The 21,640-nt window shown below is 36.4% G+C and overlaps 1 protein-coding gene across 15 annotated transcripts in view; it reads right to left on the bottom strand.

Annotated features, from left to right (window-relative positions):
- DLG2 (discs large MAGUK scaffold protein 2) overlaps positions 1–21,640 on the bottom strand; it is a 982,636-nt gene that overhangs the window by 231,378 nt on the left and 729,618 nt on the right. For all 15 annotated transcript variants that reach the window (XM_085593066.1, XM_031505123.3, XM_085593076.1 and 12 more), the window contains one exon: positions 17,488–17,643. In XM_085593066.1, coding sequence (XP_085449192.1) covers positions 17,488–17,643 — 156 coding nt within the window. The remainder of the gene's footprint in view (positions 1–17,487; positions 17,644–21,640) is intronic.

The following is a 21,640-nucleotide window of genomic DNA, read 5'->3' as shown; positions in this document are numbered from 1 at the left end:
CATCAGTAGCTGCTCTGCAGCAGCTGCAACACCCAGCACTCACCACAAACCCCAGTTCTGATGGATTTCTAGAGCTGCGTGTTGCTCCCACAATAAAACAGGACATTGCACTCAAAACTTATTAGGTCTCCAGGCAAGTGACAACTAAAGTATGTGCACCGAACTTCCTTTGCAGTTTAAGGAAATGTCAAAAGGCATTAGGAAGGACTTGAAAAATGAGTCCACATTTAAGAAACGTTGACAAAACTTTGACAGAAATCAAGAGAGAGCTCAGCAGTTTTAGGAAAATTCATATAGGCATAATAGGAAGAATCATATAGATTCTTCATATAGATTTGCCATCCAAAACCACCAAATGGCACGTCAGACGTGTATTAAACAGTTGTATTGTGGAGGGAAGGTGGAAGAGGAAAAAAGAAATTATTGGGTAAGTTTTCCAGTAAGAAAACTGCTTCTATGGTCTAAAGGGAAAGCTCATCTATTCTACAGTATGTGAATACATAATAAATTTTGAAATATTGTAAACTAGTAAATTATTCCTAACAATGCTAGCAGGCAGCAAGCCTTGAGTCTAAGAAAGTGTTACGACCAGAATTTTTAGATGACTTGTTTTATTATTGTCAATAAAACTCAAGGAAATCCATTTTTGTCAAAATAAAATTTTGTGGGAGACATGTACTCAGTAAGAGTCTAAGAAAACAAATGGTTAAGCAGACACTTGAAAAATCTGGAAAACCTCACATTTTCATGTGCTTTTCCTCCACAGTCCAGAGAAGTTCATCTAAAGTTAGGCATTACACTTAAAAGACAATTGAGAGATCCCCTCAGGAATTAGACACTCCTAATTCTTATCCAGGATCCATAAAAAGTGAGTATAATGCTCTGTCAGAGCAATTTTGTCATTAACAAAAATGAACCTTTTTTGCACTTAAGATGACACTTGAAAAATATAGAACTTTTGTACTACATCTGCTTGTTTTTTAAAGGGAAGGGAAATCACAGATAAGCCTAACGACAGAATTAAAATAAGATCAACCTATTAAACTAACTGGCAAAGTTTCTATCCCTCTCCATCCAAAGAAAAACAAGCACATAAAATTCTTCTTATGCTGGAGTCATTGCACTAAATTTTACTCATTTAAGATAAAGTATCTGGAAATTAAAGTGATTTAAAACAGCAATGAAGTATTGTCTGATGGGAAACCATACCATGCCATTATTAAACATTTCTATATGCTATTAGATTCTGTATGATTTTATTTGAATAATAAAAAAAACTCCAGAAGTTTAAGTTTAATATTGTATACGACCAAGCTCATTTTCTCTGTGCTTAATAACCTTCAGGTGTGCATTGCACTGAATTACAGAGAAGGAGTATACTCAGCTTCCACAGAAGTGTCTGATTAAAACAAACAGGACTATCACAACAGAAAGAATATTAATTTACAATTTAAAATGTGTTAGAAAAGCACACTCCATATTGTAGTTATTCCTGATACTGTGTTTACTGCACCTGTGTGATACCTTCTGATAATGTTATCCCTATCTGGATATACATTATCTCTGTGCAAGCTAGGAATATGGGTTGAATATGTCTTTTTTTTTTTTAACAGAGCAGAAGTGAGGATGTAATCCTACATAAGCAGCTATTTAGTCTCACTTCCTCTGTCATTCAAAGCAGCCCAGCATGCAAGTGTGCATGTGCAGCTATACCAAGCACAAACCCAACAATCCTAGAAAAATACACAAAGAGAGAAAAGCAAATGCAGAAATAACACAATGCACACAAAAAACATTCCAACAGGATAAGGACAAACAGCAAGGAATGGCAATTTGAAAATGGAGAAGTATAAAGATTGCATTGTCAAAATGAAAGGTGAATAGTGAAGCGATTCAACAATTTAAGCTCTTCTGCTTCTAATCTAACCTATATGAAGTATGATTTTTGAATCTTTTATTTAATCAATAGAAGTTGGACTTAGCATTTCATGGGAAACATGGAGTGTCTTCTACCATTGGGTCTAATGATGAAGTATACACTAAAACTAGACAGGAAAAAAAATTAAAACAGTATTAAATTTTCTCATTCTGGGGTTACTCCCAGTGAAGTGTGAGGCATAAGGACCTCCCAGAGGAGATGAATGTCAATATTATCTACCCACATTAGCAATTCATTTTGCCTGGCTTTGATTATAGGTCCCAGACTGGATTAGATAAATGATATACTATTTATTTATATGTTCCATTATGTCAATCCTTATATTCATAAATTGACATATAAACCACCATTTATTTAAAGATGGTTATTAAATTCAATCTTTGAAGAGATATTTAGCTAATTAGGAGAGACCTGTGAAAGGAATTTATCAAGAATTTGACTCTACGCCTATTGTACTCATTAAGGTGAATTGTTTAATTACAAACTTAATAGATAAATCATTTGAGTAAAACATTGGAAAGTGGTTTTAAAAGGTTTCCAAAGTTAGCAAGCACGTATACATGACTGAGCCAATACACGGTCAATTTGTGATCCTTCTGGTGACTAATTTAACATCACCGAGATAAAATAGTGTAAGTCCTGAACAAAAGCCTGTTTCTTCTGCTGAACTATACAAGTATTTCTTATAGATTAGGGATCATTCCTTATAATTACAATCTTCTCATCAGTGAACCAGCAAACCCAAGGCTCTTGGGTTATTTCAAGGTTACTTTAGTATAAGGACACTGCCATATTTTTTCTTTGTTCATGTTTCATTTCTTAAACAAAGAGTTTCATCTAGAAATAAGTCTCTCTTTGCTACTACCAGCTAATTATTTCCCTCTGCAAGTACTATTGTACTTTGCTTCATATATGTTTTGGCCAGAACCAGTTTCACTTGGCCAACTGAGATTTAAAATACTGCTGCTTAAGAGAAAACACCTGAATAACAGACAGGTGTGTATAAGGAAACATGAATCCATCAATACATATGGTCACAGCTGGATTTATACCAACACCTCATCTAACTTAACTAGTGCTAGAACCAGAATTCCACTGTTTTTTAGCACTGTAAAGAGAAATAGCCACATGAGGAAGCTATTTTGGAACATGAGTATCTTGTGTCCATATTTATCCTGTGCACATGAAGTGAGCTATCATTGCAGCATTTTGCTTCAGCTCTCCAATGTTTTATTTTTGAAGAGAAAGCAGTTCTGCTGAAAACTTATGAGTACCTAAAATCAATGAACACTTCACATACGAAATATGGATCATTTAGATGATAGAAAAAATTATGGAGGATAAGCCCATGCATTGGATGGTCATCCATATTTTCAGATCTTGGATTCAAGATCTTGGCAGGAAATTCCATGGCAATAGGTTCTTCTGTTCAGAGCTCCTTTGATACACTACGTTATTCCAAGTTACACCTCTCTTCCAACATATCAGGGAAGTCTACTATTATAGAAAATACCTGTTCAAATAAGCATATTTTTTAACCACTGCAAATCTCCAAATACAGTTTGGTAAATACACCAAATTTATCAATAATTTACCAATGATTTGGCAAATCAAAAAACCCAATGAAGGTTCTGTTGCTCATTACCTCTGGGTACAAAAATGAGAACTTCTGTACCTAAGTTAAGTGGAACAGTTTCATTTCTGTCTAATTCTTCTGGGTCAAAGACAGGCCTGGATACATTCTACACCTTTGAGACATCTAAATTAATTTAAACTTGGATCTTATTATTAAAGCTATGATAACAACTGTAGCTCCAGAATCCTTTTATATACAAACCAGAAATTGTTACACACCAATACCACACAAAAACCCTTCCCTATAAATGTGGATGCAGAATGTTTAAATTAGTGCTGGAAAAGAGTAATTATTTCAATTTATGCATTTCACTGATGGCAACCCAGACCTGTTTCTTATGGTAAATGTTATGATATGCACATCTCCAGTTGAGAATAGATGTAAAATTGTCAGCATTTAAAAAAACAAAATGCAACAGAAGTTTTCTCACATCAAACTTCATCTTATTCTCTACACAGAGACTGGTCTACGCCTCAAGTGGTGCAATGCTAATATCATTTAAATGAATTTATTAGGACCTCTTTTTAATTAATTTTGCTTTTCTTGTTAGAAATATAAAGGGTCTTTACAATACTACCAAGTTCCTGGATATTAATCAGTCTATGAATCAGCATTCCCAAGTCAAATGGTAGCTTTCACATTTTTCCAGTGATTGATATGAACTCAAATGAAGATTTGTCAGATTTTAAAAAAGAGAATTACACTGATTTGTATTCATATGTACACTACTAAAATTTGAAGTAGCACAGGGTATTCTTAATTTGTATTCTTTCTTTTTTGTTCCTTTTGGCAAGTGGGTCTGAAACTTCCTAGCCTCAAAAAGGATTTCTATTAGGACCTTAGTAAAGCTATTTACTCTCTCCATTTGCCATCTCCTTGTCTCTAAGAAAACAGATATGTTACATGTCCAGATTCTCACAGAGATTGGAATAATATTAAGGTAGACAAAATTAAAGCTGTCTGGAAGCTGAAGAAATCATATAATTTTCCAAGCTGCATCAATGTTGCATTTCTGTTAATTGAAACTAAGTAAAATTATTTATTTCATTTTAAAGTGGTAATGCAAGAATAGTAGAACTGGAAAATTTAAACATGAAAGAAATTAAAGAAACCCAGTGTGAAAATCTCACAGCATATTCTATTTCACTGAACAACATATTTACTTCAGTTTTATAAAAATCCCCCCATTATTATATAGTGATTACTTAGAACCATAACTTCATATTGCAGGATTGTGTTTTAAAGTTTATTGATAAACAACAGTCCACGCTGCTTGATTTAAGTTAACAGCAAATAGATTTACCATTTCAGTCATTTAGGAATTTATTTGCCATGTGATGCTATTTCTTTAAGAAGGATATGCAGTAGTACATTTAAATAAATGGAGGCCTTTTGAGAAACAGTTGTTGTAATGCTACAAAAAATGATGCCATGTGATGTGGCACTCAGCCTTGACATGAAAACTGCTTATAGTATTGTGCTACCATGTTATTCTTTGTTTAGCTCTAACAAAGTCATGTAATTCTCCTGTGTTTGCTGAGATATAATTTGGTTTTGGTATTGTAATGATCTTCCTTTGCAGACACTTGCTGCCTAATCCCACTTTTGTCAAAACACAAAATTCTACTCTTCCAATTAATTCAATTCACTATGGTATTGTACAAGAAAAAAAAAAAAAAAGGAAAAGTAAGGAAAAAGAGTTGAACATGATTCCTGTATTGTTATCATTGTCAGCATAGTTTGCATCTTTGATATTTTGTTCCAAAGAACAATCTGAGTACCCTAGCTAAAAGACCTATTCTTGCAATCCACGGCATACCAATGTGAATGCTAATTGCTGTGTGATGATTACAAGAAGTATCTGGGAAACCAGGCAAAATCCACGAGGAAAAATGCACTCAAATTTCTATCAGGAGTAAAGTTCCTCTCTGCATATTTCCCTTTCTAAATCCTGTGGACATACCAACTAGAAGTTTCCTTTGAGCCTCAATATTCAAGGCAGCACCTATGATTTCAGACACTCATGAATTCATCCCTTACTTCAGATGTCTTTGTAACACAGCAATTCTTATACACTTTGACTGAAGCAGGATAAAAAATGAAATGGTTGTAAAGGTTTGATATAAAAATGAACAACCTTCACTCATACTGCTGAATCTGAAATGTCAAAATTGAATTCTCTTCTGCATGGTGCAATGACAACATTAGGTGAGTTTGTATCCTAACCAAACCTGTATGAGTTCTGCTTCCAACACAGCCTGTACAGCCATGCTCTTACCACAGATACTATGCAAACCCTCCCACCTGCAACTCTTAGTCACTGTACCTCGAATAGACTCAGAGTTCTCATTATAGTATATGCAGCCTTCAGCAGATCAGTAGCTGAACTGTCTACACATTGCTGGTTGTGCCCAAGTCAGCTATGAACCAGCGTGGGCATTTAATTGGCAGCAGGTTATTCTGCTTCATCAGCTAACCCGCCTGGGCTGGAACCAGCTCGGGACCTCGGTGCTGCATTGGGCTGCACAGGGCACTGCACTACCAGTGAGCAGTGGCAAGTGGTATTTGGCTTCCGTGCTGCATACTCCACCCATGAGGGCTTCAGTGCAGCTCAGGTGCACATCCTAACGTGCTTTCTTCCTACACTGTGATGGCTTCACTCTGCTCTTTAGGAAAGCTTGGCTGCAGATACAGTCATTGCTATTTAGAACTCAGCTGCTAGAGTTGTATTCTTTTCCCTTCTTCCCACTTCATTAAGTCTAGTGACTTCAACATCATAAAAGCAAGAATTATAATGATCCTAAAAAGATAAAGCAAACAACTCCAATTATCTGTGAAATGATGCATTTTCTGCATGGAGTATGGAAATACTCTAGAAGAAGAAATTTTCTATGCATCTCCCTGGGAACTGTAAAGTTTCTCTTGCTGTATTTCCTTAACAATACTGAAATTTTAATTTTGACAGTCAAACCAAAAGTTCCTCTTCCCTTTGTCAGCTAAAAAATGTATTTTGATATTTTGTGACTTTCACTGACCTTGCTTTTACTGCAGTTACAGTAGTAGTTTTATGCACTATAAGCATTATTAAAAAAAATCAGATAAAGTAGTTGCTTCTGGTGCTGTTCTTTAAAAATGAAATAAAAACCTTTTAAAGAATTAATTCTTTTAAATCCCAAAACATTAACAAATTCTATGTACAAATTTACAGTGACAACTTGGCTAAATTTAAGTTCAACCCAGAAAGGTCAGTTGCATAACTAGACATTTACGAAATTCAGGAATGTTTAGAGACTGTAACTCTTTCTGCATACCTAATGCATATTGTTTTTTTCTTTTCTTTTTGGCAGAGCAAAAATGAAACATCTTCCCAATGACTCCATATTGGTATGGCAGCTTATAATCATTATAGCTTATGATGAACTCCTATGTCAATGTGTCCTGTTATTGAAAATTGGCACTGAATATCTCTGCATGTGTGCATATGGTTTATTAAGGGCAGTTTCTTTCCTGGCCTTTTCAATGTTTCCCCTGCACTTGTGTGGAATAAATAAGCATCCATCTTTCTGCTCCCCCTTTCCTCTGTTCCCTGCCCACCCTTACTACTTCTTAAATTAATACTTTTAAAAAATTATGTTGAAGTACTGTAACTGGGTAACTCACACAGTAAAAAATGTTAACTCTGAATCTACCCTATTCTCTTTTTCAGTTTCAAAACGAGGTTTAAATATTTTCAAACCCCCAAGAATTTTAGTTCAGGTCCCAAGGTACCACACAGTTAGTGTCTCTTTTGGTGACACTGAAAATCAGTAAATTCAGAATAGCTTTAATTTGTTGTGCTTGTGTTTTAAAATTACATTTGGGCAGAATTTGGATGCAAGTATAGAGATAGTGGTAGGTGAGTTCTACAACCTCAGAGCGGCACAGTAGGTCTCTGAGAAGCCCCCAGTAATGCTCTTAAACATTTCTGTGATCCTGCATAGCACGACTTTGTCATTTCCTACAGACACACACTTTCAGAATGTTGAACTAACATGAAAAAATTACAGTGCAAATTTGTCAAAGAAACTATGGAGTTGGAAGAGAAACTGACTGAAAATAGGCACAATCCTAGTGTGCTGGGATAACAAAAATTATCCTTTAAACTCTGAATGCATATTCTGAACTGAAGTGGAATCTACAACAGTAATTGCTAAGATCTGAAGTCATATTTAGATCTCACTTTAGGTTATATCATTAGATGACAACAAAATAAAAAAGCAAAAACCAAAAAGTTTTCAAGTAATCGCAAGATAATTTTGGTGGCCAAAAGCATAGCACCTCTAACCACCCAAACCCCACAGTGATAGCTTTAAAATATTCTTTGTGAAGGACTCGGTTACTGTTTCTCACACCAAACAGGAAAGTGAGAAAATACTGAGATGAATGAACTGGAGTGAAATAGCTTTAATTGGGAAGTTAAATGGGGCTGGTAAAGGGCTCTAGCAAGTTTATGCTTAGGTGCCTTTCTGCTTGAAAAGTGAAGAGAACAAAAATTCTATAACCAAACTGAGATTCTGAGCAAAATTGTTGAGGTTTGCAAAGCAAGTTCTTGCCAAATGATGGAATTTAAATGGAGATTCTTCCCTACAGCTTTTTGGCCTGTATTACACTGGCAAAAATTTCACTTTTAAAATGTAATTTAGGCACTTCCAAATCTGTGTCTTGTTGGAAGTCACTTGGACTTTAACTCATGGTTTTATCTGAAAGCTCATCTTTTACTTTATGACAGTCAGTTCTCTAACAAATGTAGATTTATTTCCATCAAAATGGACTTAAATCAGTAAGAAAAGTTCAGCAGTCCTCTCCATACTAAAATGAAAGTTTAACCTAAAATAAGGATGATATTTATTCAGATGGCATTTAAAAACAACTTGCTAACTGTAGCACATGTACCTAAATGTGCTATATAGGTAAAGGGGAGTTTGTATTTCCACAATTTCTTTTTTCTTCTCTGCTGTTTTCCCCATTTTGATAAACTCCTTTGTAGTATTTGTACTGTCAGACTGAATCAGGGAACAACTTACAACAACTCCCCAGAGTTATGTTGAGACTTTCAGTCCAGCGAAAATTTAAACAAACACCTTAAAATTTTGAGTGTTATGGTTTTCATTACTTGTGTCACTCTGAAGTCTCTGTAGATGGTTCCAGTTATATATTCAATATTTTCAATAAGCAACAAATGTTTTTTTGAAACAGGAAATGTAAAGAGTACTGATCAATAACTATTTCTGCAGTAATATGAGAAATAAACAATAGATTTCATCACATTTCTCTTAATGATTGGCTGCATGGCCTTTTACAAAGAAAGAAATGGAAGAAAATGTGACCTCTGTGTTTCAACCTTTGGTTACTAAAATCAATTTTCCCTTTATAATGGGAAAAACTTATTATCCTTATAGACACATAAAGGTACTTGTATGCTGTGACAGTGGGGAAAATAGAAAAGGAAAACAAAACCATGTAGAAATTTTAGCCTAGACTCAGGTGTGGATCCCATCACATCTAGAGCTTTCTTAAAGTTAGTATCTTTCTGTTTCTGACTATTCCATTAATTAGTATTTTATACTTCTTGGACTGAAGATGTTAAGCAAAATCACCAACTACAAGTGAGGAGGATCCAATTTTAACAACTCATTCAATTTTGCAACGCCTCCCACAACATTGTCCCCCAATAGGCTTGCAGGATCATTTGCCTAGCACAGACTCAGAGATGTTCCTGATTTCTTCCTCCTGATTTCTGCATCACAAATATGTTTATAGACATATCCTTGGGTAAAGTCAGACCTTATTAGACATGATTAAATGAACAGAACTGGACATATTTGAAAATATCTACATATAGAGCTCATTTCAACAACAAAAAAATGGTGGTAAGTAAATACAACACATTCTGGGTGCCTGAGCCAGCACTACATTATTCCAGTGGGATAACTGTAGTGCAAAATAAGACTAGTGCAGGGCTGAGGGAAGGATCATTATTACTTTTATAATTCTCTCCCATTTCCCTGACAAATTACACTGCTGTGATGAGAGGTCACACCCACTTTCCATGACGTGTTCTTTCACTCTGTTTAATACTAATGATCGCTCTTTTTCTGCAGTGCAGAAAATCATGCATTATCTCCACCTGCTGGAAATATCTTTTAACCCCAAGGGCTGCTGAGGGTGTCTGTAGACCCTTGCCACCCATTTCACAACTGGACAAAAATGAAAAAGTTTTGATTTTCCAAGGTCGTACAACCTGTCAGTGGCACAGGTAAATTTCTCAGTTTCCAGCCCTTTGCTCTGACCAGAAAGCTTTACTGCTCTTTTCTGTGGAGTTACAACCCTGGAAACTATTCTTTTCCCAACAGACACAGCACAGGGAGCCACAGCATAGCTTTATTTACCTGGCCTCCACAGTAATATTTAATTTCTAAGCTCAGAGAACTCTCTCATGGGGTAAAAAAGTAATTTCTTCTCCAGGTTAAATTTATTCTTGATTTTTCTGATGAGCCAAGACTAGCAATTACTGTGACAGATGGAGTGATGATTTTTATGATGTGGAAATTGTCCACAGGAATGAAACTGAAATCTTCAAACCTATTTCTCACAGTGGCCTTTAGACAGTTGTCAGGTAATAATTGTCACTGTGGACAAAGTTTGAATTAGTGAATGGCTCCAGTAGCTTGTTATTGCAATACTCCTTAGCAGAGTGACACTTTCTGATAAATTATTGTCATTTATTCTGAATATACTTGAACCAGAAAGGGAGTCAATATATGGGTTTAAATTTCTCCCAACACTCAGAAGAATCTGAACATTGTGTTTGGAATTTTAGTACTCTGTCATTTTGGAAGAACTGTTTCAAGGTGATTTTTCAGAGAGCAGAATGAGATGTTTGAGAGGCTGCTCATGTACATTGAAAACAATTACATATCTCACAGAAATGACCATTTCAAACAAGAATGCTGTGTGAAGTTGGTTAGGAACTGGCTGGGTTTCCATGGGATATTTTCATGCCTTGTATTCAGGCAGCAAGTGCTGCAGGCAGTGTTAGTGGTGAATGGCAGCCTCTGAGGCAGACATCAGGCACAACTGCAATTTAGAGGGTCACGGTCCACCACAAGCTCCCCATGCCTGGTGACTGGCCCTGGCCAAAATCCTTAGGCACAAACCTATTAGAAATAGCCTGATACTTGTCTAGTCTCCTGGTTCCAGTCTTCACCATTAATCCAGAAAAACCACATAGAGACTAACTTTTGATACTTTGGGAAGATTTTCTGTGACTTAGAGACTGAGACTCAGAACTTGCTGACAGGCATGGAAAGGAAGGAGACATCTTTCCTTTGTTCACTGATGTCTCTTTGTAGCTCTGCTTGTAATCAAAACAGCAGGAAATTTTTAATACTACTGATTTAAAGATGTTTTCTTACTGAAAACTGTCTTTTTTTCTTCTGTAAAGACATAGTAAAGAAAATACTGCTACTTAACTGAACTGAATATTTCTGTCCATTTTATGAGCTAAGAATATACAGTTTAATTTTCATGAGTGCAGGCTGTGAACAAAAGGAGATCTGTAACACAAGAAAAGCACATTATCTCTGAAAATCAAACCATATTAAAAAAATACGAAACATTCCCCAAATGACAGAGCAGAACAAATACCTTAAATTTTCTCTTTTTAAAAATTTATTCTAGTCTGTTTAACAATAGTAGTTATTATTCTTAATATAACTGAGAAGATTACTTTACTGACAAAGCAAAGCAAATAGAATTAAGTGACTTGCTCAACTGGAGAAAATTAGTCAGCAGCACAACTGCAAATAAAGCCCAGCAGCTCTAACCTGAAGCACTGCATCTAAACCTGAAAGGCTTTTGAAACTTTACATAATTAAACACTTGAACTGTAGAGGTTTTATGCCTTGACATGTTAAGATTCTCCTGCAAGCATGTCTCTGAGTTTTTGAAAATTGCATCTTCCTAGCAATTTTAATTAATAGCCCCCAAAATAGAGGACTCCTCATGAAAAAAAATGAAAGCACTTAAGTGAGTTTATAGGAATGTTTGTGCTTATTAGGGTCAGAGATTCACTCAAGCAAAATAGCATGTGAGCTGAGATTGAAAGGCAGCATCATTTTTCTTTCATTAACCCTAACAGTTATATGACTGGATCATTGACTTGAAAAGAACACTTCAGTCAGGATTAAACAGAAATTATAGGAAACTGTTCCCTTTAAGACTTTCTAATTTGTTAATTGAAAGTGATAAAGAAAATCCACAATTAACTTTTATCATTTCCAAAAGATCCTTAAATAATTTAAAGGCCTCAGGAGGCTGATTCACAAGCAGGGACAATCTACATTGAACACTGCATTTAAGTTGCAGACAGTTAATCAACACAGTTTATGCTGATTGTATTTTCCCTTATAACTATAAAATATTTCAGATCTGAAGGTGTTTTCAGAAGCAGCGCAACCCTGTCAAGCATAAGGTGCATGTAGTTGTGTTCATCTGGGCTGCATCCTGCCACCCACTGTGAGGTGTGCTCCTGCCAGTGAGTCAAGGTCTCCAGGCTTATTTTTAAAGAGGTCTAGGAGTTAAACAAGTGCTTGAATTGCTAAAGATGTTGTTCAGAGAGTGAAGGCTATAGCACTTACACAGCTGATTCTCACGGAAATCAACAAGATGCTTCAATTCCCTTCAGTATGAACATCAGCACCCAAGCCAACCCTTGTGATGACCAGTTTAATCTTAAATTGCTTAGGAGTTGCTATGTGCTCTGTGCCTCTGCATGCCCAAATTTGTGTATAAGTATGCCTTAAAAATCACTTCTCAAAACTAAACCCCACAGTATTCACTTTTTTAAAATGCCACCTTCTGATTCCAAGGAGCTACTTCACTAAGAATTATTTTAACCAGGTATCTTATATTTTCAAAAGGTGGGGTTTTTTTGTGACTTTAAGGTTAGATTGCTTTCATTGACATTGAATAAACTGAACCTCGGTATTGCCTATTTTTATGGTCAAAAAATCCACATTAAGAATTGTGTGTCGATTCCTCTCCACTGTCTTTAAGCAATGTTTTTTAATAGTAGTACTTCATTATAAATAAGCTTGCTGTCTGTGGCTGGATTGTGTAAAATGCAGATCAGTCCAGAAGCTGATCTGAAGGTGTTAAAATAAAAAGCACAAATCTGCACTGATTCTTGTTTTAAGTATCTGAGTGTTTACATCCATTTGACCTAAACAGACTATTTTCCTATTTTGTAATTAGTATTTGAAATTTCTACCAAAAAAACCACCAAACAAACAAATAACCAACCAGGCAAACTAAGAGAACTAAACAGTTGAAATTATTTTTTCAGAAGTTATTTTTAAATTCAAGAAAGGTGGTTGTGTTTATGTGGGCCAAGTTGGAGACTCAATTTCATAATATCAGTGCTATTTTACTAGTTGTTTGATAGGCTCCATTCTCAGGTTACCAGGCATTTCAAAACCACAAAATATGGTGAGATGTGTTTTGGGAGATATAATTCCCATATTAAACACAAGGGATTGAACGGAGGACGATGAGTACTCCTGTGCAGTGTGAATTTCAATAAAGATGACAAGAGCCTCCCTGGAAGGCAGCCACACACAAGTGCAGTTTTATGCATCACTCTGCCAATAAGCTCACTCCCAGCAGGTTGCTAGGAAAGAAAAGGCTGTGCAGATATTAATAATGAGAGAGTGACTACCAGAGAGACTCACTAGTCACACCTTTGAGTGCAGCTACCTTAACTTCCTCCCAGGCTCTGTGAACAGCGATCAGCACCTCCTCAGTGGTCTTCATGGCCTGTGGAGAGATCCCAGGGATCCCTAAAACTACGTGGAAGGACCACAGGCAGCAGTGCTTAGGGCAGACATACACAAGGCTGGCTGCAGAGACCACAGGAGTGGGGTGACCCTTCTGTGCCACACACTGGAAACAGCATCACACACCAAGATTTTGGACATTGCAGTCTCCTGACTCATATGCCTGCATTAATTTCAGCACACTTTTACTCCTGTGGCTCTTCAGAGCTCCACAGTGCTCAGTTACCTTTGAATACCAATGCAAAGGCACACTGTTTTCTTCAAGACTCTGCCCTAGAGCCTCATGCCAATGTTATCTTCTCTCCCTAATCCCCATCTCAAAGAAAGTAGAGGTGGTTCTAAAAAAATGCTGTCATTAATCTGATTCATCAACTATATTGAAATGAAATCCAACCATTAGTTCCTTCCCTACATGTACTCAAAAAAAAAAATAAAAGGAAAAAAAAAAAAAAGGCAATCACATGATCAGAGACTCATAAAATTTCCTAAATACCTATAGAGTAAAACAAAAAAGTAAACAAAGCCAACAATTTTGAGGCAGCCCTTTACCAAAAAGTATACTAGAGGCAACTAGAGGGCCAGAAAGATTTTGGTGAAAACAAGGATGTACATTCTAGGAAAAAACAAAGCATTTTTCAAATGTATCTTTGTGGAGGGGAATGCAATGAATTTCTCAGTGCAAGCCTAGGAACACTTTGTGCTACACAGTGTTGAAATAAAGTCTCGTGTTTGTAGAAAGAGGGTTCCATCCATGAGCTGTGATTTCCTTTCACTGACAATAATCTTCTATTTGTAGACATAATAGTCAATAATGACAGGGGCCAGAACATGAATATTCCACATCCATTCCCACATGCTGCTCTGAAAGGAAAACTCACTACTCCAAAATTCTCTCTCTACTCCTGCCTTCAATGGTACAGATTTTCAGCTGTTGCACATTGACAGAGCTCTCTTAATATCAATATATATGAACTGATAACTCAATCAAAAAACATTATCAATTACACTTATTCTAAAATGGAAGTACATTGTTCTAGACCTCCAAATCTCCCAGGAGTTGACAGGCCACCATAAAAGCCAGGGTTATAAACTTGAATTTATTATAGACAAATAAAGCTTTGCCCTATGAATTCTCTGCCTATTAAGTTAATGAGCCTTGACAAAACAATCATCTGAGGAGCAGCTGACAAATTATCTGGAGCAGCAATTTGAAAGGCGTTGGCCTGCTTACAAACATTTCAGTTGAGAGAATATGGCATCATGTTCCTCTTCCTCTGGAAGAGTCATTTGTCAAACTGAATTTCTTGCAGATGAACAGCAGATTCCCAATATTGGAGCACTGAGATACAACAATAACTGTAATAATTAAAACAAATAAATAATACCTGCCATTTCCTCCCCAAACTTGAGGCTCACAAATGCTGATGCAGAGCTCTTTCTAGGAAGTTTGGATGAAGAAAGCAAGGTACATTGTAGTTTTGACTGGAGCTCATTGAAGTGTTTAATGTAGAGGAAAAGAGCTTTGAGGAGTTCAGGCATGTAGAGGAGAACCTTTCAAAATACTTGGTCAGTATCTCAAAAATTTTTTTTTTTAGTATAACTTCCCACAGAGATGGTGATCTCACAGCTGTGGGTTTAAACCAAGTCTTTTATTGGATTAATTCTTCAAAATTTTCAACACAATACAGTCCTGAAACACATTGCCTTTGGGAAATTTAGGGCTGTGTACATTAAATACTCTTGGAAGAACAGCCACTTGCATTAGGGCAAAATTGATATCAGTAGTTTTCTAAAATCTGTTCTCCAACTGTGAATACTGAGTCCATTTGGAAATTGAATCATGATCCGTTGTAAAGCTGTCACTTTCCTCACCAAAGGCATTTGCTGAAATATTATTTCAAATGTCTTCCTCCACACTCAACTATTCAGAGTCCTGTGGAAAAGATGACAGTACTGAGAACATGGAAAACTGTCATCTTTTCCATCTGAATGTTATTTCACAGTGTGAAGGAAGTACAAATTATAGTAATCAGTTGCCTCTGCAACAGCATGTAGCAGAGTATAGCACAGCACATTTAACCATGAGCTGTTTTTTTTCTCATATATTATGTTCTTTTAGCAGTTTTTGTTGGACTGATGATTTAAACAAACTCATTAAATATACAGGAACTAGAACTCAAAATTACATCAAAGTAGAATGAAGATAAATGAAACCTTGTTCTTAAAGAGAATTGTTAACTCACACTCAGTAGAATAATACCTAGCTTTCCAAGTCCTGATGTCAGGCCATCAAATATCTGATGACCGAGCAGTCAATCAACCAATCATAAATCAAAAGAATGTACAGAATTATACATTCAGGTGCCAAAATGGCCTAGTTTTGTGAGCCCTCCAGAGCATTACTGATTATTGACTTCTATGTATGTGGCAGCCTTAATATAATCTTTTCCCCAAATTCTCTCCATACTGGTCATGTCTAGAGAGGTAGTTCAGCAATGAACTACCTCTCTCTGTAGTTAGCAAGGCACTCAACTCCACGGCTCCAGCATCCCCTAGAACCCACTCATTCAACTTTCTAGTTCAAGTTGGAATCTTTCTTTCTTTCTAAGGGGACCATTATAGGAGTCTTTCTATAACGAAATCTTCCATTGTCTCATTCTAAAACCTCAGAAGAACTGCCATGCACAGATAAATTACTCATACTTATACTTTACCTAAAAAACCAGAGTAATTTAGTAATTTTGCCCACTTATGCAATATAAGGCAACATTAGCAGAGAAATTAAAATATTATGGGTAGCTCTGTTAGTGCCTGCAGATATTTACACCTTTATAAAACACTGTAATCAATGTGTTTCACTCATACTTGCACTGGGTTGAACAGCTTGACTAATCACTTTGACCACTTTGATTAAGAATCTTTTTACAACTTCTAGAAGCTACACAGTTTTCATTCTAATAAACTGACATATTTTGCATGGTTTTACCACATCTGTAACATTATTTGCTAGTATTTGTCTTCTTGCTTTTAATGGAGCTTTCTATTTCTATAGCATTGCAATGCCTTTCACAACTGTCTTCATAATCCCTGGGGTTTCTTTCCTGTTAGTGTATCTCACATTAATTTACCATTTTACTTTCCACTTACACACTTCTGCTCTTCCCAGATTATTCTTTGATTTGAAAAATGTTTCCTGTAGAAATTGTCTGTGATCAAAGCTCCAAACACAATTATTTCTTCTATTCTAGAATATAAAAGATAAGAATTTTTTTCCTAGCAAAGGAAGCACTCCAGAAAAATTGTGCCTAACTCTTCCTCTATCTCCCAAATATTGTTTGCAAATGGTTTACTACTATCCTTAGATAGAAAAATAGCGGGGTTATACTAGTGTAAGGTTTTGGATAGTCTGCTTTCCTTCATTAAATATTTATCAGGAGGCAATCACTGACAATGTTTTACGGAAAGATCTTCCATTATTTCAGTTATGGAAATGTTCATAATTTTAGCCTTTCCTAACTGTCCTCTCAGAGCACAGCTAGCCTAGGGAATGCTGAATTTTAGATGCATTCTTAACCCTGATTTGGTGAGGGAGGTGATTATTTTTTGCTCTATTTCTTCTGAATGGCTTAGACAGCTGTCCTATAAGCCCATAGATGCTCAGTGAACTAAGTAAGCACAACAAAGGAATAAAGTGACTGAATCAAAACAAATCACTACAGTTTTCAGTGAAGTCTTGGTCACTTTCCATACTCAAAAAGAAACAAACACTGAATTCAGTTGCAAAATGTGGTACATGTTATGTAACCTCTTTTAGAGCACCATTCCAATGGATCAAAACATTGCCTGTGTTCATCACTGGATTTTGGATGACCAAAATTATATACCAAGGCAGCATGTATCTCCCAGATGTGAAAGCATGGTTAAAAATAAGCACAAGCTGTAGAAAAAGATCTATGGTGAAGATGCAAACTATGAGATAAATCCAGTGATGTTCATGCACTTAAACAAAGGAGGTGAGGAAGAAGCGCATGCAGTACCTGGTGATCTCAGAGTCAGGGAGCAGGCCTACGTGGTAGTGGGGGTAGGGAGCTGAAAGAAGGAAGCTTTTGTCACACTCGACAGGGGAATAGTGCCTAGGAGAAGGTGGTTTATCACACAGTTTGTTCACAGTGCTGTAAACAGGTTCAGGAGGCCTGGTGATACAGAGACAAGAGTAAAAGATCAGGTGCATATTAGTTGCTGAGAATATTGAGAAAACACAGCAATCATTTTAAAAGCATGCTTAGCAAATCTGTCAAGAGCTTTTCAGTGGGGCTTTTCCAACAATTAAAGTGTGATGTTAAAGGAATTGTTAGATTTGATAACACTAGTGTGGCATTCAAGTAGCTGCATATAAATATACACAATACAAGTGGACCATAAAACTGCTCTGTGGGAAGTGCGGCACTGAAAGGGAATATCTTATCACTGAAGATGAGAAGGTGAGGCATTTTCCCCAATAGTATTTCTATTTTTTTTAATCTAACATCTACACAGCTTTCTGTGATCTTAATTTTGGGTACAGCATAGAAGAAAATGTTTGTTACCTGAAAAAGAAATATTTTTTACCCATTAATTTACAATATAGATGAAGTACAGATTACTTGTTAATACAACATACTCCTGTCACAGAGAGCTGGGACTTTGCAAGTAGAGCTGTAGTCAAAATGACCCATATCCTAGGATAACACTGATGGCAACAAACTGTGCGAGCAATTCATCTCATTGGCAGGCAGTTCATTGCGTCTCAAGAGTTCTTTGCACTCTTTCCAGATTCAGCCTTCAAAATCTGATTATGCAGACCACATCTGAAACAGTTAACCTCATTGCCAGGGCTACTGCAATCGCACTTGCAGGGCTGCTCCAAGTTGCAAACAGCAGCCTGTGAAGTTAGATACAAGAAGAGCTTAAAACTGAAGTTTCTCTCCTGCTGCCGTGAGGCACCTGCCCGGGGAGGCAATACTTACCACAGCCCTGCCAGGAGCGCCTGGGAGAGGGGAGCAGGGAACGCAGCCTTTGGTACCGACAGCCAGGCAGCATCCGCGGGAGACAGCAGCGAGCAGTTTGTAAAACAAACCCACACCACGTCCACAGAGCATCTCCCACCTTGTAACCTCCCTGCCTTGGCCCCAGGACACACCTTGGGCCTGCTGGCGCTGTGAAGCTTGACTCATTGTTTCCTGACATTTCTGCTCTCAAGAGTGCCAAGGGTCAATTGCTATCATAGCCACGCTTCTGCCAGAAGATCCAGGGTATGCCACTGCCTTTCATCACTGTCATACAATATTAGCTAGATGGAAATCTTATTTCAGAAGCCTGAAAATATCAAGAGGCCAAGAAGTTAATGAACTTTTTTTGTTCTTCTGGCTGCACTATGCCTCACATGGGTGTGGGTTTTGCTGTGACTTTCACAGGTACCAGAATTTATTACAATCGTGGATGTGCTGGCAGATACAGAGAATCTAATTTCCTTTGTTAGCTTCTGGGTTTGTCCTTTGGGGGAAAAGGAGTAGCTGCTTTACTTAAAAATTGGTCTTACTCAATGTTAATAACATTATTCATAGCAATCTTCCACATGATTTGAGAACTCTCTGTGCCTGAATTTCCCAGGGAAAACTTTACATTTAAAAAAAACCAGCAATTTAAGATTACCAAATATCAAAATAGCAAAGCTGTCACTCATTTGGTTATAAAGCATTGCGTCAAGCACTTAGTAAAATCTCTTTAAAAATGTTTAAGCTAGCAATCATTTTCTATCATTATATTTCACTTGTTTCAGAGAGCTGGATTTAATAGTTTATTTACTAAATCAGTTGTTGCTTTCAATAAAAAAAAAATGCAGATAAAAACTATTCTATTTCACTGTTGTCCAATACTGCATTTTATTCCCTTAGAAACCACTTTTGCTTTTAGGCAATATATGAAAGAACAAGTACAAATATCAAATATAAATGATACCTACTAAGAAAATTGAAGAAATATTGCCCCGGTGCAGGAAGATTAATAAAACCTGGATTCCTCCATGGCTTAAAACACTAACCAATCCATAAAAAATTTGTTAGTGTCCCATATTCAAGTTAATTGTCTTCTCTCGGTTGTAGACAACATCAGTGTTGCTACCCCTTGGATTTATTGTGAATGCTCAAACTACACTGAGTCATCAGTCAGTGACCATCCAACCTCATGCTGAGACACAAATCATGCCACAGACATGGGTAGATATGAGGAATTTCTTTGTTAATTGACAGTTACAAGCTGCCTCCAAAAGCAAAATGAAGTTAAACATTCAACATCTACCCAGATATTGACACCAAATTAGTCCTTCAGGTATAAACAGATTCCTAACAAATTGTCTTAGAAAGGCCAACAAATTTTAAAACATTTAGCAAATGTTAACGTGTTTTAAAACATTTTTGAAACATTTTTCACTCCTTTCAGGCTTCCTGGGTGGCAAGATAACAGGAAACTGGAACAACTCTGAGTATAAAGTCCCATACTCATGGATGTTATATAAGTGATATTGTGACCTAGTTAACATCATACCCCCTGTATTTGAGCTGCAGAGAGAGGTCTTAAGGTTAAGAAAAGGAATTTATACTTCATATTATTTTAAAACTTGCACTTTTTGGTTAGAAGAAGATTTAGGATATCAGATAATTCCAGTTATGAGTGCACTTGATATAAGGCCTATGAAGTGGTGTGAGATCACCACAGCCACCTGCTTCCCTTCAGATGTCACTTCAAAGTCATTGAGAGCATAGACTGCACTGGTCCTTCAGATACCTCTATCCTACTCAGATGATAGGCTAACAACTACCAGCTGCATAGCTGGGCTCTGACTACATGTTTTATTGGCACAGAAAAGCAAGAATTTGGAAAAAAAATGCAGTATATAACATCTAATGTCCAGGACAAGTATAATATTTTCTCTCTCAACTTGGTGTAGTAAATAAGAATAAAGTCGTGTAAAAATATTTGAAAGTTGGGATAAAAAATATAAAGTATAGGAGTGCTTAAAATGATATGGGGCAGATCACTGTCCTGCTCAGACAAACTGTGTTCCATGTAGGCCAATAATCACAAAAAAGTAATATGAGATACTTGCTAAAACAGCCTGTCTTCAAATACCCTCCTCATTCTTCACCTTCTCTATGGCAAAGAAGCACTTAACTACAATAGTATCCACCTACTGGAAGAAAACACCTTGTTTCAAAAAAAGAAGATTATGAAGACCACCCAGCTTTATTAAATAATTATTCTAATGCAGCATTTTCTCGTGTCATTTATATTTCTCCTCACAGAAAGAAGAAAGAACTTCTTTCCAAAGGGATCAGCCCACCTGATGAATTCTGTCTCGCACATCTTCTCCAGTGCTATGACAGAGACGGATTGTCCTCTCTCAAAGCATGAGATAATGAGAATGCTATTTAGAAAGAGTTTTTAATGTGCCATTATGAAAAAATACAGCCAAGGTCACCTCAACTTTCCTTGCAAAAATAATTAAGAGCCAAACTGAACATAAACATTGAGGCCTTACTTTATGATGAACTAATTCTTCAAATGAATTTAAAAACATGTAGCAAGCCATTTAGCATGCTTTAAGAAAGGTGTAAAGGATAGATATATATTATTTGAAGAATAATACACTGCAGTTTATGTGCAATTGCATCTCTTTCAGATACAGCAGGTATAACTTCAGAAGTTTAATTTAAAAATAAATGCTAAGCAGTTTTTGAAACTTCTTTTTGAGGAAGAACAAAGAACTATATTATGGAATTTCTTTTGTCCATTATATTAATTTTTGTTAATAACTATGCATAAAAAATCTCCTTAAAATGCCAAATGCGTGAATATTAATGTATACATCTTTGATAATTGCAATATCTCTTTTAAAGCAAAATTATGTAATGTGAATCTACTCTGAAAAATAACTAACTACTGCAGTAACTTCTAAGTCAGACCCACTCCCCTTCTGCCTCTACACTGCTTATTTAGTGGCAAAGAGGCATCACAGTTCTCTGTCTTTATCAGTGAGCTAAAAACAAAGCTTTGTGACAAAGAAGAGCAGCAACTACTAGGTCTGGATTGACAGTAATAACTACATTAGTCTGAGAATAAAGCACAGGACAGTAAAGGGAGGGAACAGAAAAT

Source organism: Lonchura striata, chromosome 1 (genome assembly GCF_050655825.1).
Source record: "Lonchura striata isolate lonStrDom1 chromosome 1, ASM5065582v1, whole genome shotgun sequence".
NCBI lineage: Eukaryota > Metazoa > Chordata > Aves > Passeriformes > Estrildidae > Lonchura > Lonchura striata.
The sequence above is the reverse complement of the archived record's forward strand: the minus strand, read 5'-3'. Positions and strand labels throughout refer to the sequence as shown.